The sequence below is a fragment of the Anas platyrhynchos genome, chromosome 2 (assembly GCF_047663525.1).
Source record: "Anas platyrhynchos isolate ZD024472 breed Pekin duck chromosome 2, IASCAAS_PekinDuck_T2T, whole genome shotgun sequence".
NCBI lineage: Eukaryota > Metazoa > Chordata > Aves > Anseriformes > Anatidae > Anas > Anas platyrhynchos.
Genome location: NC_092588.1, coordinates 114,967,068 through 114,990,859, shown reverse-complemented (window position 1 = coordinate 114,990,859; position 23,792 = coordinate 114,967,068). Strand labels below are relative to the sequence as shown.

Below are 23,792 nucleotides of genomic sequence, written 5' to 3'. Positions count from 1 at the left end.
AGAAATGTTCAACATTTAGACCAGGAAACAAAGATACACTACATGTATAAACATACTGTCACATAATGCTGTTTTAATTAACTCAGAAGTTTTATACAGATCAGGCCCATGTCTGTGTTCAGAAGCAGGCAAGCTAATGTATTTTAAAATATGACTTCTTTCCTTGGACAAGACAAAGTCATGAGGTCTGTTCCACACCTCATTTCCGCACCATCAGTGTGAATAAAATCTCAGCTTAAGCTGGCTCACAAGCTTACAGACACATCTAGATGCATACATGTAATTTTTGCTTCTTTTAACTCCTTAAAAAACCTTAAAAGCAATGTAAAAACTGTACAGACGTACTAAGCAGCTGTAGGATTTATGCTCAATTACATTTCAAGCATCTGACCTACAGAGGCTGGAGCAGTCCAACAATCCAAGTGTATCTACAAAGCAGGAATGCTCACTGAACCAAACACAGAGGTCTTGCATTTAAAATGTGTGAAATCTGAAATCTTTTAATGTCTCTTTTCATTGAATTGCTTGTCCTTTCTTCTCTTCCTCACTTTATACCCCAGCATGTTAATTCCCATCTTGAACACATTCTGCTGACTATACTAGAAAGAAAACCACTAATAAGCCTGAGAAGGGCTGGAAGGAGCAGCTAGAAACTTTGAATGAGAAGTGCATTTTAAAACACCCATTTCAATGTTTGGAAGGGAGCAGAAGAATGAAAACTTATATATTTTATACAGCAATGATCATCTAGCCAAGACTCTCAGATACGTGTTAATTTAAGATTACTTGCTTATTTAGAGATTTTTTTCCTATTATCCTCACCTTTTACAAAATGTATGAATCCTGGCAGGAGATTCTAGAAACAGCGTCATCACTGCAGACCTCAAAAATACATGACATAAACCAAAATCTGATACAAGAATCTGTCCCCTGACTACTGAGGATTAGTGACTGTTGCTAGAACACACCACTCTTATACATTAAAACAGCTCTCACACTAGTCCTCAGCTGCTTCTCTGACTCCTGTGCTGGATCTCACTGGGATGACTGGCAGCAGGCTACCGGTGCTATAGGTCTTGCCGAACAACTGGCTGTAAACAGAGGGAGTCCTTTATTACAGAGGTGCACAGTGTGCCTTTATCTTTGCATGTCCTGCCCTTAGTTGTGCAAACTACGTTTCTGTAGCCGAAGATGTGGAGTGAACCCAGAAAATATGGCTCTAGTTTTCAGCAATGCCTAGTAATCTGGGGACATGCAATGCTGAATGTCCAACATGGTGTACGTTCCGTGGGACCTATTTTTCAGGACATTAATGCGTGGCACTTGCTACGGTTTCTAAAGCTAAGCCCACAGGTTTGGAATCTGTCAGGTTTAGAAGCTGTTTTCTTTCAAAACAAAACAAAACAAACATTTTGAATAATACTCAAGGGATATGATAAAAAATACAAACACATTTTGCAGACAGCGGAAAATACAACAGTCGGTCTGTTCTGGTGTGTTACCTGCACATTCTGGGTTGTCTTCATTGAAATTGATTGCAAAATCATGAGAGACCTGCAGATAAATGGAAAGAAGAGAAGAAGACTGTAGTTGGAAAAATTATTCCAAGAGGACTTGCGGTTAAACACCCTTTATATTCTTTCAGTGTTGAACCAAAGAGATCTTTCAAGCTTTCAGCATTAAGTGTGATGTACAGTCCCAGTTGGAACTCCCCGCAAAAACAAAGTACCACAGATGGAATCAAACTTGTCAATAACAACAATGAAGGAAAAAATAAAAGGGGAGGGGGGGGGGGGGAAGTAGGAGGGGAACATAACGAAAAAACACCCAAGTGTTTGAGAAATCACAGAAATGTGGTGTCAGGATGGGGCTACCAATGTCAGCCACATGGGACCGATTGCTAAGGAGAGATTTAAATGCAAGCTCTCTAGATCCACATCTCAGATTGCAGAATCGCTAAAGCCGGTTGTGTTACAGCATTGATAGCACAAGCTCAGCACTATTCTGAATCCTCCATTCACACGTGTGAGCAATTTCTCATTTGAAGGCCATGGGATTACTGTGAAAATAATTTATTCTCCAGAGAATCAAGGAAGTCACTTAGACCCACAGTGAAATAATAATAATGTAAGAAATGTAAGAAGCCTAAGCTGGTTAAGAAATTAGAGTAGGTTTGGGGGAAATTAATAAGAAAAAAAAAATGATTTTTTCCTTAAATTTAGTAAACATACCATTTTCTTATGCTCCAAATTTGTCTGTAATAAAATACCCCAGAGATATTTTCTAAGAGAAATGACTGTGAATACAAAAATGTTGCTGATTTTCTAATAAAACAATATATTGTATCCTTGGAGGTTTGGGAAAATAATACAAGACTTCTGTATGCATAAATAATACAAGACAATGTAAGTCTCAGTTTCCAGGCTTCCTATATCTGTCTTCACTTAGAGATCTGCAACCACAGCACAAATCTATTGGGATTGAAACTTTCCTCAGATGCACTTTTCTGGTTCTAAAGTTTGTTCTTGTCTACTTTGCTTCCCAGATTCCTTTTTGCACCATTCTTTGACCACTGAGAAGGCTTGATTCTTCTCAAGCTTCCTGTTCTCTTCAATTGTCTTGAATGAAGCCCAAATTTTGTCTTGCAATGCACAACGTACATATATTTTTTGGTTTGCAAAAATGGATATAGCTGAAACTTGAGCAGGCAATTTGCCTATTTTTAAGTTGAGCTCAGGTATATCATTCCAGAGTCATGAGGGCATTCATACAGCTAACTCCAATTACGTACCTTTGAGACTTTATAGATTTCTGTAGAACATTCAGAACAACTGCCAGCAGTCCCAGTCATATGGAAAGAAATCTGTTTACTCCCTGTTCAATGGAACATGGATTATTTGCAGAAAGAGATTTATTTATTGGATGTCACTGTTTTATTTGCTAGTTTAGATGACTTCCATTTCTAGGACATAGACAGCGCAGAAATTGATCTATGAATAGATGCTATACACAGAGCACATCAATAGTAACCACTCTTTCCTATATGGTTTGAAAAGATTCCTTAAAGCCAGCTAACTTAAATCAGTCTAATTTTCCCCAGAGTGTGATGTCAAATGTGCCAAATGTGGTCTCTAGCTGGAACTAACCAGAAGCTTTATCATCACTGAAATGTTCATCTTAAAAGTGGCTCTTAAAGCGTACATAACAGGAAAGGCACCAACAGAGCTAAACTTCAGGAATAACTTTGGGACTGCATCCACAATCCTGGTAGAGTTCTCTGTGAAAGTCAAAATTCAACCATACAAGTGGATTTGTTTACCGAGTAAGAAAGATATCAAATATATGATTACAGAGACGCTTGTCTAAAGGTGAAGTGGTATAGGTTGGCTAATTAGAGCCACAGAGAGTTTGTTATAGAGAAATAGTATTTTCCTATCATATGCTGTTCTTGCTCCCAACAGTGAGGTCTACCATTACTTGTTAAAAGCTTAAATAAAGTGGGACTTCTACCACGATGGGAAAGGACTGAAATAAGAACTCACCAAAGAGTTGTCACCCAGCTTGGCTCCAGTTTGGAATTTAGTATGACTATACCAAGCATCAGTTGCTTCTTTCAAAGGATTTTAAATTGATTATTCAGGCTACCCTTCTTGGCCATGGGAGATAATGCAGAAAGTCACTACGCGTGTTCCTTGTTGAGCAGGCACAGAAGAGCAGGGCTGTCAGATATGCTTCAGAGGTGCTCCAGAGCACTTCTGTCTGGCTGCTCTTGTATGTCTCCTGGCACATTTTGCCCAGCTGGTATCTGCCAGCCTCATGACCAGCTGCAGGCCAAAGGTAATTGCAGCTGTCAAGAATGGTTGTGTGAGTTTTCACTCACTGATGATTTTTTTTTGTTGTTGTTGTTGTTCAATAGCCTTTCTTTTTCCTTTAGGCTTTCTGTATTTTGTATTAATCACATCTTAACAGCAAGAAGGACCGTGGTGCACGTCTGTGTATTGCATGCTGATTCTTCCAACGTTGTGCATCTTCAGTGATTTAATTTCTTTATTCCTAATGCATTTGAAATTATAGCAGAAGAAGCACCACAATTCTTTTCCAGAGCCATGAATACAATACTTTATTCACACTAAAAAAGCATAGGCTGAATGCTTTTGTTACTATTCTTGTTTAGGATGACACTATACAAACAACTTATATGGTTCAAAGCTATAGCACTGTCGTGGTTCCGCTCAAGTGGGCAGCCGAGCTCCACCACAGCCGCTCTCTCACTCCCCTCCTCAAAGAGGAATGGGGAGAAAATATGTGAAAGGGGCTCAAGGATTGAGATAAGGACGAGAAAATCACGCAATAATTAGTGTAACGGGCAAACCAGACTCAGCATAAGAAGACAGATAGTAAGATTTATTGCTCATTACTAACAAGCTAGAGAAGTGAGAAACAAAGGAAAGAAACCAAAAGCACCTCCCCCCCATCCACCCTCTTCCACCTCCTCCCCCCGAGCGGCGCAGGGGAACGGGGGAATGGGGGTTATGGTCAGTCTACAGCACTTCTTCTCTGCCGCTCCTTCTCGGTCACTCTCGTCCCCTGTGCTGTGGGGTCCCACCCACGGGATGCAGTCCTTGACGAACTGATCCGGCGTGGGCTTCCCACAGGCAGCAGCTCTTCCAGAACTGCTCCAGATATGGGTCCGTACCACGGGGTCCATCCCTCAGGAGAAAACTGCTCCAACCTGGCTCCCCTACGGGCAGCAGCTCCTGCCAGATCACCTGCTCCTGCGTGGTCTCCTCTCCACGGGCTACAGGTCCGGCCCGGAATCTGCTCCGGCAGGGGTCTTCCACAGGCGGCAGCCTCCGTCGGTGCAGGGCCACCTGCTCCACCGTGGTCTCCTCCACGGGCTGCAGCATGGAACCCTGCTCCACCGTGGTACTCCATGGGCTGCAGGGGGACATCCTGCTTCACCATGGTCCTCACCACAGGCCGCAGGGGACTTCTGCTCCGGCGCCTGGAGCACCTCTCCCCCTCCTTCTTCACTGACCTTGGCACCTGCAAGGCTGTTTCTCACTCCCTTGACTCTCCCGGCTGCTGTGTGGCGCAGCAGTTTTTTCCCTGTCTTAAATATGCTCTCACAGAGGCGCAAAACAACATCGCTTATTGGCTCAGATCTGGAAAACAATGGGGCCCTTCCCAAACATGGGGCGGCTTCTAGATCTTTCTCACAGAAACCACCCCTATGACCCCCTGCTACCAAAGCCTTGCCACGTAAACCCACTACAAGCACCCAGGCTCTTATTTAAAAAAAATGTAAGAAACTGTTTGGTCCAATAAGAAAGCCCAAATCTAGAATGTTTGTAAAATGATCCAAGAAATAATACTGTTTGAGCAATGGCTGCTATTCTCCTAAATCAAGTGTACCTCATAGACTGACACCCTTGTTCACTAGGACCAGTGTTACAATTTACCCTGAAGGTAAGAGAGGAAACAGTGAAAAATGATGGATTTGGTTGTTTCCTATGCTCTCTGAAAAATACGTCAGAATATAAACAAGATATAAGAATAATGTGAAGTAAAGAAGTTCTTTGAGCAGCTCAGTGATGGTTCACAAACAGGAAATCACCACTCAGTGAAACCAATGGCAGGTATTTTTAAAACAGGGTTCCTCCAAATGTTCAGAACTCATTATTCCCCACTCTGGTATTTAAATCAGCTGGGCTTTCCCTGCTCACGCACTGTTTCCCTTGTGGTGGCTAGAATTCAAGAGGGACCACACCAGAAGAGACTTCAAGCACATGAGATGTACTGAAGGCATTATCGAACTCCAGCTCCTACTTGATAGGACTCCATGGAAAGCCAAACCATGTCAGAAGCTGCACTTTACTCTTAGGAGCTTTGGATCTAACAATCAGTGCTATTGTTTTAAACATAGTAACCATGGTGAAAGGTAATGAACTACTATATTTATATATATATATATTTAGTTTAGTTAAACATTCAAGGCCTTTGAGGATGAAACTCAAACAACACTGATGCCAGATGACCAAAAGTGGGTATACTAAATGGCATCATTCTAATATTGAATGACACAGCCCTTATGCACTTTCAAAACTGATAAGCTAATGGGGAAAATGAGGCAAAAGTTTGAACATCTAAGATGCTGAAGACTAAGAAATTCTCAGGGGAAAAGTAACAAGACACTAGGCTGTTCAGCAGCAATCTGCTAAGGTCATTTGTATGACTGACCAATTTAAGAGTCAGGAAATCCTGGAATACATCACACCATACAAACACTGAATGACTGGTTTACATTGGTATTGGGTACGGAGAACTTTGCAAAGAAGTGCAGACTATGGTCTGTGGTGAAAGGCAACTTCATGATGCAGACTATGATCTGTGGTGAAAGTCAACCTCACGATAAGGAATGTCCCTGCAGAACTGTGACTGTGTCACAGGCTCTGGATTAAGTTTCAACTATGTAGCTGACCCTCTGCTGAGCCCTCCTGTTCGCTTTTAAAATCCATCCATAAAAGGAATAGAGAGAGAAATTCTCGAGTGCAGAGGTGATTACGTGTGATCAGCCTGGCATAGCCTGCATCGCTGCATAAAACACCAGTCAAAGCCTCCAGCTAAGGACACTTACTCACACTTGGCTATGTGTTAATCTTTTTCCTCTACAGGACTCCAGATAAATTATTTAGCAGATACCCTCATGACTGTGGGATTATTAAAAGACAGATGACCAGGAAATTTTTGTACCAGGCACAGATAGTTTCTCAGGTAAATCTCCAAGGGTTTTAACAAGAAAAATAAGCAGCATCATGATGTCCATAAGTACACCAAGATGTCCACTACAACAATAGCATTTCTGAGGATATATCAACCAAATACATGATCTAAAATATTTTTGCTAGGGCAGATTATGGCAAAATTTGTTTTTACCACCATACGGTGCTTCTATTGCCTGTATGTGTACACTGACAGTCACCTGCATACAGAAGGGCAGTTGTCCACCAATGTGACAGTATCCAGGAGACTCCTGCAGGAGTCATAACCATAATTCCACATGTGTAGGCATAGTCTAGTGGAAAATTTACCTTGATTTAACATAGCAAGTAACTTATTTCCCTCATGTTGGGATGAGATTATAGTCACCTTCATATAGAAACCTCAAAATGCAAACAAAAAAACTTATCTTGGAATCTGACAAATAATAAAACCCCATAAAAGTGACGGAGCAAATTGCCAGAAAATTTTTGCTCTACACAAAGGCATTTTATGTCACATTAAAATATTCTATTTTGGCCTCTATATTTTTTAAATCTTTTTTACTCTACCTGAAATTTCATTCAATTTTTGAAGCAAAATGCTGCTTTGACTCAAACGCAATGGTTTTAATTCACTTGTAAATGTTGAAATCAGATACCTCAATTCTTCTGAAAAACTAGTAAGCTTTTTTCGTTTCCCTTCCTCTAGATTGTTGAGCTCATTTAAATTTATCTCCCTGTCCCAAACAGTTCCAGCTGTCCAGAAACCTCTATAGTGCTGATTCTGGGACTGCCTAACAAACAATCCAACAAATTCAGTCATGTGTAGGAATGCTTTCTTACTCATTCAAATGGATTGTCAAAAATCTATGAACAATAGATGCATACAAGCATAAATGCTAAGAGGCACAATATTGAACACTTGTCTGTGAATAAATTGAAAGCTATTAAGCTACTGCCAGTCTGAAAATTAAATACTGAATGCCTGCATATTTTGCAAAAGTTTGAGACACTAACAAATTTAAAGAATCATTGCTCAAAAGCTATTATTTTCAGAATGCTCATTAATCAAATAGTTTGGGAGCTGGACAGCTTGTGTCTCTGGCTAAGACCACATTGCAGAAAATTCTGCCTGGCAATGCTTGCCCATTGATTTGCCTTTGTACTTGACTTTTGAGCATGCTGCTCAGCTTCCACATCTGAATCCAGGTTGCAGGGAGAAAGTGACATTATACTTTTTTTTTCTTCTTCTTCTTTTGGTCTCTTACACATCCTTTTACTGTGTTTTTTGTTTGTTTGTTTGTTTGTTTTTGTTTTTAAGGTTTGCACATATTTTTGCCCTAAAGATCTTGGAATGTGTGAAGATCACAAAGGCCATCAGCTAGTCCTAAACAGCACAGATCATAATGTGGAGACTTGTTACTATTGATTTATGCTGAGTAGTGAGTTACAGGCCTCATTTTCCTACAGCTAATTCATGTATGACATGAATTAGACCCAAATCCACTACATCTACTCACTTTGCCCACTATTTTTATCAGGCTGCCTTCCTCTGGCTTTCTCTTACTGTGTTCTTGCCACACATGGGTTGGCCAGCTTTCATTTAGACTTTTATGGAAGCTGTGTTGTTTTACCGTTGTATGGAGGCTCTCATGGTTACTTAGAAACCTTTGGCAGTGGGAGTCATTTCTTCCACAGCTCTAGCAATTTGTCGTCTAGTGGAAGAAATAAAAGATAGCAGCTGCTGGTGTGCAGAGACCAACATGGTATGAGCAGGTTAGATCATCTAATAAGGACTGGAGACTCGAAAGCAGGCACTCTAAATTAAAATGAAAAGCTGATTTATCCACATGATGGGGTCAGAACTTAGACATTCTCATAATGATACAGCCTGGATTTGAAGATATGAATTATAACAGTTATGACACTGCTGTCCTTTAATAAAAGATATGTATGTCTTGTAATAAATTTGACTGAAAGTATCAAAAGAACATTTGAATAGCAAATGATGAACACTGCTGCTGTAGTGTCTGTACTGTTTCTGTATTTTTGCAGCAGAAGAAAAGAAGTAAGGACAGACAAGTTGCAAGCATTTGTTTGTTACTGCTACTTTTAATTACACCAGTTTCTTCACTGTTTCCTATGCATCTTGGCTACGCTCCACATAAAGCACTAATCATTGTTGGCTTTAAATTAACTTCATGATACCAGCGTAGACTAAATTATTGAAGGATTTTCAAGATTATTGGTCTTGACTTATTAATACATTCTGTTGAGGCTGACTCCTCACTCTCTTAGAGGGCATATCTTTTGATTTAGATGTGCAGCCAAAGCCAAGGAGGGACTCTAAAGGGCTCACAGAGTTTAGGTAAGATGACAGATATTTGTATGGACTGTGAAGAGAATCACAGGGAGGGATTGAACAATAGCACAGATGAGTGTTAAATCCTAATCCAATTCCAGTTGGAAGTGTCCATGATAGACAACAAGCTAATTACTTTTCCCCATCTGTTGCACAGAAAGACTAGTCCCCCTGCAAATGTGGTTCTTCTCTTCTTCAAAGTTTCACTACATTAGTAAGCTGATGTCAGAACATTTTGTCTTTGTCATTTTTTTGGTGGCAATTTTCCACAGTGGAGATTAAAGATGTTATTCTGTCCCTTGCTTGTGTTTCCATACTTTGAGACTTGTTTTGTTTACTCACATTCATGTAATTCACAAGCAAATAGCTCCACTTTAAGTTACTTTTCCTGAACTTCTCAAAATGTGAAGGTCCTGATTCATACATTTCCTTGCTCTGAAAGGTTAGTAACATACAGACACATAAGGGCAGTTCTTGCTATTGTGCAAGACCCTTCATGCATGTTTGGGCTACAAAGTTGAAAGCAAGTCTCTTACTTTCTTAGGAGTACTTGTCAGTAAAAGTATCCAAACGTCAGTTCTGCCCATGCAGTAGAAAAGTTGGTGTTTCTTGTTATAGCAATATTTGGTTACAAAGAACCCCTGAAATCACTTTCTGGATGACATGTGTCTTTCATCTTGCAACTGAAATGCTCTCACAATCAAATAACAAGACTGTTGTTTGGGTGTAACAAAGTTGGTACATTGCCAATATGCTCATAAGACCCAGGGCATGAATGCCACCAGCTGGTTACTTTGGCTGAGAAAGAAGCTGTCCTGTACTGTGAATGCTCAACTGCCATCAAGCAAACCAGTGAAAACACTTTACCTGACACAGTAACATCTTCCTTCAAGCAGTCCTTCAGATAAGTATGTCTCGTAACAGCTGAAAGAATTGCAAGTTTTCCCCTGTGCAATGATGGTCACCTCACAGGCAGTACCAGATCCAGCCCCTTCCACACCACCAAGCTGGTACCTTTGTTTAGGACAATCACAACAGTACTTGACATTGTCACTAATGGCCAGTACTGGGCCTGAAAAGGCAATCTGGTTGTGATGTATAGACCAGCTCACCCAGTGAACACTGCTACACAACCACCAGTAGAGACCTATACATTTGTGGCAAAGGGATGAACGTTTGACAAGTAACTACTGTGTTTTACTAATGTGTCTGGTAGTAGAGGCTGCTAAGGATGCGTATTCTCCAAAACACTCCCCCTCATACAGCAGAGATGGTTATCAGCTATAGCAGTTGCAACAGATACGCAACAGATACAGATGTTCCATATGCATTTACCACATTAAAATCTCTGTCAAAGTTCTGGAAGCTGCCTCTGATTTTGGGAACCATTAACACTGGTGTTACTTTTCAGGATCACTGCACTGCAAAAACCCTGTCAGGTACAGTCCACTTTTACAGTCCACTTTTTCATAACAGTGCTTTTTTGCTTAGAAGTCAATGATGTTTAGACCTACGTTGACTTACCTTAGACACTTGTTTGCAGGACACCTATCAAATTTGCTGTATGTCACTACTGGTATTTCAAGCAGATAACAGACCTGCAAGCCATGAGAACACACTGGTACATTTTTATTCTCACCTGGCCAGTGTTCACCTCTCAGCTGCAGCGACAGCTAAAAGAAGCATCTCAGAGCACGGGATTTGGATGAAGTCTGCATGATTGCAAGTTCAATGATGCTCTTTTCCAGACAGTATCTGGGTTGAAAAATTCCCAGCTAGTTTTTGGTTACTTATTTGTGCAGAGCTACTATTCTGCCTACTCTTACTCTGCATGTGCAACACACGATTTGAACTTCTGTCTATTTCTCCTTGTGCCTTTTTCTGTTGGACGCTCCTTCTTTTACTCCACTGTCCAACTCATTCCAACACTACCAGGCTGCACATTTATGCTACCCACAATTAGTTGCATCATCACACCAGATCACTCTTATTTTGTTTTGTTCTGCTTTGTTTAAGAATACCACTTCTCTCTAGCGTGGCTCTTGTATTTCTCTTCCTGGTATTGAAGATGTCTACCACAACACAGAAATTTACTACTGAGCAAAGCTTTTCTATGGTCTGTATTTTCCGGTAGATGTTGAATCTCTTAATTGTAAAGATGACACGCATAGACACTAGGCCACTCATTGAACCACATCTTACAAAAATGGGTTCTGCCAAAGCAGGGCTCACAAAGTTTCAAAATATTTTTGGCAAGCGCTGTTCTAAAATTCAGTTCTCCTCTTGACAGACTAACATCTATTAAAAAAGCTTTGCCAATACCATGAAATATTTTGGCTGTAACACACCTATTTTAAGTTTAATCTCGATTTCTGTTTTTAGTGAGGTATCACTGGATGAGAAAACCAAATGAAACACAACAAACAAATGGAACTGCTTCCCCCAATCCTTGCTCTGTATCAAACCATTTTTCCCTTATTTTGTACCTCATAAACCAAGGAAATGAGAAAATTTCATTTATGCACCTACTTTGTATTCTGGGGGTATCCTTGCTCCAAATCCAAAGGCTGGGAACATTTTGTCACTGGAAAAGAACAAAGAAGAGTTCCCACAGAGAAATGCATTTTGCTGCAATAAACATTTATTCTTCTGTAAGCATTGATCAAAAATGCAAAGCAGCACAATGGCACAGAAAAGTCTTTTAGGTGTAGAGTCTTACATGGCAGAATGGAAGAGTTACGTATTAGAGAAGGTAGAGTGTGTGCTGGCCAGATGGATAAGCAACGTGGGAGATTTTTCAGGTGAACTCCTAGTATGGAAGTTAAAAGCACTTGGAGAACACCAATGAATCAAGATATCTCGCACTTCTCCCACAAATGCAATAACAGACCCATATTACCTCCTCTTCTTCACTATCTGGTTGAAGTGTGAGAGGGAGTTGTCTAACAGTCTGTGACAACAGATTTATTTAATATAAATATGGATGTGCTCCCCCAGCTCAAAAAATGGGTTTAGCGAAGAGATGACTGTAATTAAAAGTGTTTGCAAATGCAGGTTCTAACAGTTGTCCAGGTGCAAAAGAGATTTCCTAAAATATTCAAAGATTCACCCCCAGAAACCTGCAGGTTCTGTAAGGCTTTCCACCTGTATCGTTAGTACTCCCACTAAAACATGAAATTATTTTCATCAGGTATAGATTAACTGATATCCCAGCAAATGTGGTGGCACGATAAATTTGCTTCCAAACACTATGGTGAGGTTCTTCCACTCCAATTAGATCTGTAGAGACAAAAAATCCTGATTCAGAGGACCTGGAAGCTTCAAGGCTGTTAATACCCTTTCAGAAATGCAATAATGTCTCACACAGCCCACGTCCTGTCAAGTTGCCTCTTCCCAGATGGCAATGTAGAAAACAACAAGCTGTAAGGAATGTCTCGTCCCTGAGTCAGCAAAGCGTTCGATCACACACTTGGGGTTAACAATTCACCCAAACATATGCTTAACTCCAAACACATCCTGAAGCCCCTTTGAAGTCACTGAACTGTGCTCCAGTGCTCCGATGAATCAAATCCCTCATAGGTTTATCTGATCCTGCTCACAGAGTTTCAGGGCCTTTGGAAAAGTTGAGTTCCTGTCACCATTACTGACACTTTCTGAAATCAAAAAAGGGGCAGCAGCTTCAAGTGACTTTGTGTAGTTCAAGACATTGCCACACCAAGTGTCAAGTGAATAACTCAACTTCCCAGACATACTCAGGACAGAAAACAGCACCCATTAAACTCACCAGGCCATGTTGTCTGGTGTAGTCTGTGAAAAGCACCATGATATTTCTGATACAAGCCAGGAAAAATGAGAAAGAAGCCCCCTCCCACCCCGAAGCTGGAGTTGCCAACTAGAGAACAGATAGAGAAATATTCAGTAGATCACTGGGAAACAGTAATTATTGTCGTCTGATGGCTCAGCTCGCACAATTGTTGTTCTGCTACAAAATTTAGTTGCCACATAAATCTTAGGAGCACAATACTGTGTACCATATGTTACGCTGCGTGACAATGGATCTTGGAAAGGAGGACTAACATAATTTGCATGGTAATGAAACATTTTTTTTCCCGAGATGTCAGAAACAAAGTAGCTGCTGACATTTAATGCTAACCACCTGCTGATAGCTTTCTCTTTGATTAAACACCCCCGGAAGTGGGGAAGCCCTTACAAATAGATACAGATGAGATTTCAGGCACACATTTAGAGGGCAAGAAATAGGAGTCCATTAGAAAAGAGTCTGAGGGGAGAAAAAACCTTGTTTTATGTCAACAATTAAGCCATGGTTGCATTAGAGAATCAAGCCCTGTGGAGCTACAATTTGATTGATCTTGGGTGAGAGCAAATAAAGACTAAAACAGTTTTACTTAGGTGGAATGTAAGTAAGTGTCCAAGTTCAATAATGCAATCCAGAAAGCTGACATGGGCTGCAATTACCCAGCCTGGGAGATGCCCAAACCCATACAGTGACCACATTTGTCCTGTAAAGTTCCTTGAGTGTAAGTGTAGGGAATCTGCAGCTCCATCTTCTGTTTTGCTGTAAGTCAGAGACTTGCCCTGAGTGATAGCTGCAGCAGACTGTATTCTCCTGCTGGCAAGACTCCCCCATTCCCAAGCACCCAGTGTCACATCCCCAACAGGAAGCTATTCTGCACCAGAGGGCTCTTCCACCACATCCTCAGGACGCCTGCCTCCATGTCTGAATCTCCCATGTCTCCTTTTTGAGTAAGAGCCATGTACTGCTACAATTGCTTTGAGACAGAGTAAAGCTTGATCATGCGCACCCTCAAGACGGGACTCCACATGACTACATGAACTCCTAGAGAGAAGGGGTGTCCTGACAGCTACTCCTGTGCTTAATGCCTTCTCTCATGTCACTCAGGTGCTCAGTGAGCTTGGCTTCCCCTTGGGAAGATCCTCCTTTTCCAGACTTCATACACATAGCTCTGGTATTCTGATTCAAGCTGCTGCGACCAAGGAATTAACTTCCAAATGTTCCCAAAGGTTGACCTTTAAGGGAAGGAATAAGGGAGCCTTTTGATCATCACAAGTGACAATCCTTGCACAAAATAGATGATTATGGTATCCTCTGACAACATCTCTAAACTTGTGGCTGGCAGCTTTCAGAATAAATTCCAATTTTAATGTAAACAACAGTTTTCCTCCTATCACATAAAACTAGGTGTTTAGCTAATATAAATGTCTCACTCTGAAGCAAGTACACTATTTAATGGCTCACTGACATTCTACAAAGTAACCCTCTCTAGTCTTGAGATACAAAGACATGGGCATTGTCAAATCATTGCCCTCAGGCCACTTAAGGACTTTTGACCTGTTTTGTTTAAATGTAGCCAGAGAGTCCTTGGTACATGCAAGTAAATTGCCAGCACTGCCCTGCTGGAGACAGACTGCCAACAGGACAGGAGGGAAAGTGGAAAAACAGAGAGATTCTACAAAACCTCAAATTTACAAAATCAATCAAGAAAAGGTGGATCCTGGCAGAATCTTTACAAAATTACTCTCTCGCATTGTCTTCACACTTTATACAGTTCTGTGTTTTACACAAGTTCCCTTGAAAATTAAAACTTAGCATAACTTCTTTTTTAAAAAAATGAAGTACTTGACATGAGGATGAGAAGAAAAAAAAAACAAAAACATTGGATTTTGACTTTTATATTTGGTTATGTAAGGGCTGTGACTAGTCATGCAAGCATAGATGTATATGACTGCTTGTACATTTTCCTGTCAAACAGGCATATATTACTGAAAGATACCAAAGACTGAACAGATCTGGATTATACCCTGAATGTAAAATCAAGGACCGTGTTCAGGTTCAGTGTTTGTATTGGTAAATGTAAATTAATGAGCTGGATTAATGTCAGGGCTAAAAGACTGCAGTCTTCTAAGCAGATATATAACCAATTAAAGACCCTGAGTAACACCTCAACAGTAACATAATGCACAGGAGAGAATGACTTCTGAAAATATCCCGTATTGTCCTTTTGGAACAATGCTCAGTTTTAGTCACCCATTCTTCAAGCTATCTAGTGGAAACAGAAGAAGCACAATGACAAATCAATACATTAATAGGGGCACAGGAGAGAGCTTTCAGTAAGCTGTACTGCACAGAAGGGAGAAGAGACTAACAAAGGAAATAGTAAGGTTTTGTAAATTGGTAAGTGATACAGATAATGATATCTTGTTCTGTTTCACTAGGAGGCCAATGGTAACTGGAAGGTAAGAAATATATTTAAAGATAAGAAGACAAAAGAATGAACATTCTAAAAATCATGTCTCATTAACTGCTGGTGCCCTCTGACATAAAGTATCATTGAGACCTGGAGTTCAGCTTTATTCTGAGGATTTTCTTTTCCTAGTAACAAGGAACAGTATTTAGATGAAATTGCTTCACTGGGTGAAATTATTTTATAATCAGGAATTACAGAGTCTTTTGCAACTTCCTGTGAAGCTGCTGGCTTAGATGATGCTGGAGATAGAGCTGGCTACTCATCAGTGTGACAACACCTGTACTCAGAAAGGAAAACAAGAGCTGCCAGGACTATGTTATCTGGAGATTAGTTCCTTTTTAAAATCTAAATTGGGAATCTAATTTCTTATTGCATGGAGCAAATGTAGGGGGAAAAATGGCCTATATTTTTCTATATGCCACTTATTCATTCTGAAAAATGAACTTCTTGCTAGCCACACAGGTGGCTTCTTAAAGAGCCTCAGCATGAAAACCTGCTCACTTTATACTGGAGCAATATAGTTGCAGTAGTTGTAATAAAGATACAGTTAAAGAGGAAGAAAAAGAAACACTGGGAATATAAAAGCAACACTAAAAACCCATTTTTGGTTTCAAGCAACCAGGAATCTTAAATTGGCAGCTCCTTGAGATTCTTGCAAGGAATATACCTGTTTAGCATCCCTGGGTATTAAGCTGTCACTTGTAATTTCAGTTTGGGGTCAGAACAGAATTACCAGGAAGATATTTTTAAAGTGCAACACTAGATGCAGCAAAATCAATTACTTTGCCTTTCATTTTCAATTCCAGTCTTAAAAGAATAAACCGTGAATCTTCTCTGGTCTACACGCTTTTCCAGTGATAAAATTAGATATTTTTCCTCTGTTAAAAAGAAATTTGAAATTGCCATAATAGAAGGGGAATACCTGTTATACATTTATTGAGAGAAGTGTGAATGGGGTGGGGAGGGAGAGGAGAGGACAGGGAGAGGAGAGGACGGGAGAAGGGAAGGGGAGGGAACAGGAAAGGGGGAGAAGGAAAAGGAAAAGAAAAATGAGAAAACAGAAAATGACCCAAACAAAATAAAGCCATATCTAAACTCAATTAAAATTGCAATCTTTCATGTTCCAGGAGTGAACTGGAAGAAAATGAGCTGAATTAAGTGTTTCTTTTCTAAAGCATATGAATGAATCATGTTCCTGAGTGTATTATTTAGTACTTAGAAGGGCTTGATGCCAGTAGATTCTGAATCATGACAGCTTACAGGGATTAGCAGCAGTTCCAAAGAAGATACAGAAATCATTTGAAATATTTAAACTTCTTCAGTTCCTGCTTTGCAAGCAGAGCTAGGTAAATAAAGGACATGATCTGTAGGATCATATAGGGCCAAAAAAAACTGTTTGAGAGGAAGGGACAAGAGCCCATCTGCTTCACCCCCTGCAGTCCTGCACACCCACTCTCACTCCTCCCAGGCGTGTAGGGATAGAGCCAGGCTGTGGTCCAGCTCTGTCTGCCCCCCGCCTGAGTCAGAACGACCAGAAGAGTTTGGCAGCAGCAGGGTTTCCTCCCCTAAAATTGTATTCTGGACTAGCAGGAATGAACCAATCCTCATACATCTTGGTAACAAAACAGAGCTAGGAGCATGCAAATCAATAGCGAGTCATTGCAACAGCTACGCTGTTTGGTCTGTCATAGACAGAGATGCTACACAATCATGCTGCAAAATCCTTACATTTAAATTCATTCACTATCTTTAATTACAGCTCTTAGTCACCTTAGGGGAGCTGGAATCTGCTGAACACTGAGAAATAGATACTGTCATGTAATTGGGTTTCAAGAATATGAGAGAAGTGCCTGTCTCACCTGCAAGGGAATAATTAATGAAGCAGGGGATACAAATTCCCTGAAGCTAACTGCTGAAAGGCATCAACACGAAATAACTAACAAAGCCAAGTCCAGGTACAATAGATTTAAGCTTCCCCTTTTTAACATTTGAAGAACAGCAAAAGCAGCTCTGCAGGGTAAAAATAGAAAGCAAACTCAGAAATTCCTAGACCGGGGAAAAGTAAATACAGAAAAAAAAAAATCATCAGAGCCTAAGAGAGGAGTAGGTTAAGCAAAACAAAATGGCAATAAGATATATTACTTACTAGAAGAATAACTTAATAAAATGGCATATTCAGGAACCAAAATGTCATGCCTCTCTGTTAGATGACAAATAAATTGCAATGACCTGATTTATATGACCCAATTCAGTAAAACTTATCTTGAAAAAGTGGAATGTCATAAGTGGGAGTAAAGTAGGGAAGGGGGTACTGCAAAAGGCTACACTGAGTTACATTTAACTTATGAAATCCAAGCAGTTTCCAGGTAATTCTGTGAATTGTAAGAGGTTGTCAGTATGTCCTTGTAGCTTCCAAAACCTTAACTATAGTAAATTGGCCATGTGGCACCATATATGGAAAATTGTACCACGACTGACGAGATCATTCTTACACAGACTATAATTTTGGAAGGTTAAAACTTAACATGATTTTAAGATTTCACTAGGCAGCAGGTTGCTCCCATCACGTAACATGCAGATCATGGGGAACCTCAAACAAAACAGTGCTAGGGCCCTTCCTTCTCGAAGCACAAGTGTAGCTTTCCAGTTTGAGGGTGTACTGCATTAAGCAACCTCCAGAACAAAAGCTTTGCTAACTAATTTTGTCATTTTTTACAAATTATAGTGAAAATGGTTGGTCAGAGACTTTTCTCTGCAAACAAATTCTATCAGAAAAATGTCTATGTATAAGGGATGTGCTGGGAAGAAGGGAATACAGGTCTCTGTTGGCATAAGTATGCAGGGAGGTGCTAGGAGAGAAATTTCTCATCAAATGCTCTCAGGATACAAATGAGCTTTCTAGGATGAGTGTAATAAAACTGTTACAGAGATTATATTGTGATTTAATGTGACCAAACGAGTAGTTGATGTAATTTTGCTAAAATCAAAATGACATCCAGGATCAAAATGAAGAACATTATCAAAACAAGCCTCAGTAAAAGTTTAAGTGAAATATACTGGTAAGTAAACACTCAGCTAGGCATCATTGAATATGCAGGAGGAAACAGTGAAATGCTCTCTGTTATCTGCTGATTTGGAATCTCTGATCAAGGCTGATTTCACATTAATTTGAAAGGGATGGTGAGAATTAAGGGTTGCCCATTTTTAACTGAGCGCAATATGATCCACAAATATCGTGCTATGGTCTACTCAGGCAAAAGGTGTCCAGTTTCTCCAAAAAGAAGTAAACATGCAAGAGATTTAGAAGATGGTATTCATTTATGGACTGATGGGTTTTCAAATGGGAATAATTGACAGCTTTGCTACATGCTATTATAGAGCGGATGAGTAGAATAATTACATCCTTAACAATGCAGGGAGGAAATTCACGCTTCTGAAATTGTGGAAATGGTTGTGTTGATTGCAAATGTACCAGATACCAAACTGCTGGCACATTTGACATCAGGAAAAATGGCACAAAAAATTGCTATCTCCTTTATATATGCTTACATATTTATACTTATTAATACTTATTTATATGAATAACTAGTCTCTACACCACTAGGTGATCTGGTATTTTAGACAGTTTGTAGGGTTTTGTATTTCAAGTCATTGTCTTCAGAAAGAGATGCTGACAGAGAAATCACAAAGGTACCAGTCTGCATAGTACTGGCAAAGTGTCAACTACTGCACGGAACAAAGCTCTTACTCAGAGGAGAAAAAAATAGTAAAGACTGCCTAGAAAAGCCCTGCAGAAGGTTCTGATTTTGATGTATCCACCAGCTGACAGAATGCAGCAGGGTGAAGGAATAGCACACAGAGGAAGAAGTTGTTTTGATAAGAAACTTGGAAGGAACTGCTCATGACTGATACACTGACACAGGTAGTGACTGCCTGGCAGAACAGGCAGTGTAAAGAAGACACAAAGATGAAAACTTGGTAAGGGAAAAGGCAGAGCTGTAAAAACTGACAGTATCTGACCAGATACAGGGCAGCTGCAGATTCATATATACATTTAAGTATATGAATATGAACTGTTATGAAATCCCCGTCCCAACACTGTTACAGTAGACCAAATCTCCTGTACTAATTCTTGGGATAAAAGTGGTGACTGCAGAAACTCCTCTTTGGCATCAGTCACCAAATATAAGTCAGCAGACACTGCAGAGACAAACACTAAATGTGTGTATGCAGGTACTATATAATTCTACCAACCTAGGTCTTCAGCTTGTTAGATCCAAGGGTTTTGGTGATTAAAAGTATTAGCAAGCCCTTTTTTTCCTGTGCAGTTCTAGTTCTGGGTTATCCAAATACTTCAGCATGTTTACCCACATCAGAGATAATGCTTAATGATCAATGTAAGATACAAGTTTTTCTTTATAGGCTATTGTTCTCCTGTTTTTCTTTTGTTTTCTGTCTATGTAAATTTGGTCCTATTAAAGCACTAAATAAAAAGATTCATGTCTTTTCCCCCATGGTTTTTAAATTTGTTTAGATATGCTAATCAGCTTTTTTGCTTAATAGCCTCCAGAAAGGTTGTTTCTGTAATTAAAGTGATAAAGAGATATGCTAAATAATTAACCATATTTTTATTTATTGATCTGCACGGGTAGATTAAATTTTAACATCTATGGCTCTACATAGTGATTTCATTAAAATTCAATGTTGCATGTAGTGCCAGTTATTCTAGGCATCAATCTTTTTTCCCAGTTTTAATGAACTACTATTATATTACCATCTCAACCAAAGGAAGTTCCTGCTTTTCTCCTTGTCTCTGCCCAAATTACGTCAAGGTATTTAATTCAGAGCCCGCCAGACAAGTAACTCTCTCAGACTCTTCATCGACAAACCCAGACACAGCTTCGGGATGAATGACCTGGTAAGTAATTCTCAGGGACAAGGCTCCAGAAGTAAGAAACAAAAACAAAACAAACAAACAAAAAAAAACCACAACACAACACACTGCAAGGTTTAAACTCGGGAAACATTTTTTCCACCTAAAGCCTCAATTCAGAACACTGCATTTAGTTACCTACCGACCTTTGTATCTGGGACCAGTTGTACTGATTTATACAAATCTTCTGCAGCATGTAGTGCATCATATATACCTTGTCCTCTTCCTTCTCCGTAACTGTCCACTGCTGGTTACCTCAGGAAATGTGTTTCTGGGATAGAGGGACTTTCTACCTGACTTAGTTTGACTGCCCTTAGTTTTTTCCATCGTTAGATCTTCACAGAAAGGGATGTGCTGGACCGGGAACTCTTTCTCCTTTCAAAATTTTCCTTCTTAATTTTCAAGTGCACTTTACTGCATGAAGGAATGAAGCTTTTGTACATGATTTTCAATCAGAGTGAATGCACTCCCTCAGGCCTAAAATACTGGGGAAGAAAAAATAACTAGCAAATTTTGCATTCTGTTAGCTACTGCTGCAATTCATTGATTGCAGAAGAATTCATTGATTGTTGAAACTCTGACTGACATCAGGACTTTCTTTCCTATCTTTTGTGGAATGTGGCCAATCTAAATATTTTAGAGATATTCTACACATAAATTATTTCTATATTTTGTAGGAGTAATGTACTCTCTGCCCATTAGTGGCCTTTGGGGATATTGCTCGACAAATGTGTTTTACACAAGCAGTTTATTTGTTAACACACAATCTTAGCATAAATGTTAGTTTTAGGGAGCTAATTGAGTATTTAAAGATTTTATTTGCCTAAATGAAAAAGGACATTAGTGTCAGAAAATAGATAAAATTTATTTTCTACATGTTTCAAGGGCTCTTGGGAAAAAAAGAAAAAAAAAAAAAAAAAAAAAACAAACAAAAAAGCAATAAAATTCAGTATTTTTAAGAGTTAACACGTATTTAAAATAATTAAGAACTAACTTTTGAAATATATTTTGAATACAAATTAAATGAGGACCAATTTTATGGTATCATTTTACAGAACTATGTAGTAGAATGCATAGAAACATGAGCTGAATGCGTAGATCAGAACAGGGGTTGACCATCAAGAATGGGAAATTCCACAAATATCCAATGTATCAAATGCTGTAAGTATTTGAAAATATACTTTAAGTACTTGAGTATAAAATACTTCAAGTATTTGAAAAGATCTTTTGTCTTTTTCAAAGTAGAAGCATTGATTTGACCATATAATAGCCAACTCTCACTTCTGTGAGTGCTTTTTATTAATCCCGTAAAGACTTCTGAATTTACGTACAAATGTGTGTGTAAAAATTAATCATAAAGATAATCCACATAAATGGGAGATACTGAACAGTGTAACATTTGGGTGTGGGAGGAACAATTAGCAGGAAAGTTCGAATTCAGTAAAACTCTTAACTCCATCTTTGTGCCACCTATATTTTGCATAATACTTCAATGTTTGCTTGAGTCAGGCTAAATTCAATGAGATTAGATAATAAGCTCTAGTGTCTTGCTGAATCAGGACAGAGATTTTAATGCAAAAATAAATATTTAATGTTACATAACAAGATTCTTAATAAGCAGAAGGGAACGGTAAGCTACTAACTGCAGAAATCAGATTTCAAACAGAATCAGATTTTGCAGGTTGTGCCATGAGCTTCACTCACAATACCATCATTAAAACCTGTAATAATGTAACATAATTGAGGAAGTATTTAAGCTTTTAGCACTCTGTGTATGTAACAGCATTTATTATAAAAAGGAAGCTATTTTCAGCCCCTTTCCAACCCATTTTCAGGTTGGAAAGAATGAAAGATGAGCTGCACTCATGGCTAGTTGGTTGTATTCCAGCACTGGTAAAACAAATCTTCGAGATCAAAGGGCCAGCCATTTTAATAAACAGTGTGCACTACTGCTATTGTGACTTATGGCTTTGATCTGCAGAGAGGGAAGCTATAAAATAGCACAAAAGAGAAATGAATTTTTTACTGCATGGTTAAGTGCTAACCATACATATTGCATACATGTCCATCTAATATATATCGTACACATACCTATATATTTATACTGATATGGGAAAAAAACTCTAGGCGTATACATATAGGTACCTTGGTATAGAGCTCTACGTGCTTACATGTGAGATCACAGCAAAACTACACCTATCTGGGCAAAAGTGCTTGTTTTATCTAGAGACAGAAGTTTTCACAGAAGTTTCCAGATTGTAATACTGGGAACAGACTTAGGCACATGCCAGTATATGTGCTGAGGGCACATCCCAGTACAATTCGGGTGCTGGTTCTTGCCTACAAAAGCAGCTGTGCTTTACTTTGAGGCTTACAGGCATGGTCTTCCCACTGTTACATAGACTGTACATCCTCCTGCAGAGCACAGGAGCTCTGTCCCTGTCCACATGCCTCAGTTTCTTTTGATGGAAGCCAGGATGTGTGAAGGTGATGGGAGAAGAGGTAGGCCAGGTCCTGATTTGCAGTCAGGACACAGCCAACCCTTCTGCTGGGACAGAGCGGGAAGAAAGCATTCCCTGATTCCCCAGTTTAGCCATAGGCTTCTCTGTCTTACAAAGAATTGTTGTTCTATGCTGAACATGAGCAGTTTCATGATGCAAAGGAAGAGCATTTGGGGAGCAGTTGCCATGGAGAACAGGAGCCATTTAAAATTATTATCACATATCTTACAGAGATTCATGTTTTACATCACATAAGATCTTGGTTCACAAGTCTGATATTTTAACTGTTGAATGATTTTGTCTTTCCTCATGCCTGGGTATTCAACTAGTAGAATCTTTCAAATACACCTACCACCCATCCTCTAAAAGTTGCATTCTCTTGAAGGGGTCCAAAATGAAGGGTTGGACAAAACCACCGTGCAGAGTTGGTGAAGGTAAGAAGAGACGTCCTAAGCCAGCTGTAGTGCACGAGGGGACAGCTATAACCTCATCTGTCATATACATTTGGCAACTCATTACTCAAAACATGAAGAGGGAACTCACGCACATTTGGCACTGATGAAGTAAAATGATTTTTTAGAATCCTAGCAAGGCTGATACTGCTGGTAGGGAGAAATCACTTCATTTGACTTCTGATCCAGAGAACACAGTACTAAAATTACTGAGGTAAAGAATAAATATGGAACGAGGCAGAAGCAATTCCTTTTGATACCAAATACTTCAGTGCCCAATGATTTTTCATCATTTTCATCTGTTTCTCTATGCCACAAAAAAGGCTGAATAGACCTGCTTAATTTCGAGACAAAATTGTAACAGTGATATAATTCTTTATATAAAGAAAGCTTGTGGAAATGCTTAAATGGATATGTATATTTCTCACTTATTGCTTTATTATGTCCTCTTTTAACATTCATGAGTAATTTATCTTAAAATAAATTATTCTCCTTG

At 39.4% G+C, this 23,792-nt stretch overlaps 1 protein-coding gene across 6 annotated transcripts in view; it reads right to left on the bottom strand.

Annotated features, from left to right (window-relative positions):
• The window catches only part of CPNE4 (copine 4), a 256,158-nt gene that overhangs the window by 12,772 nt on the left and 219,594 nt on the right, over positions 1 to 23,792 (bottom strand). For all 6 annotated transcript variants that reach the window (XM_072033424.1, XM_072033422.1, XM_072033426.1 and 3 more), the window contains 2 exons: positions 11,653 to 11,707; positions 1,503 to 1,554 (listed from right to left, as the gene is read on the bottom strand). In XM_072033424.1, coding sequence (XP_071889525.1) covers positions 1,503 to 1,554; positions 11,653 to 11,707 — 107 coding nt within the window. The remainder of the gene's footprint in view (positions 1 to 1,502; positions 1,555 to 11,652; positions 11,708 to 23,792) is intronic.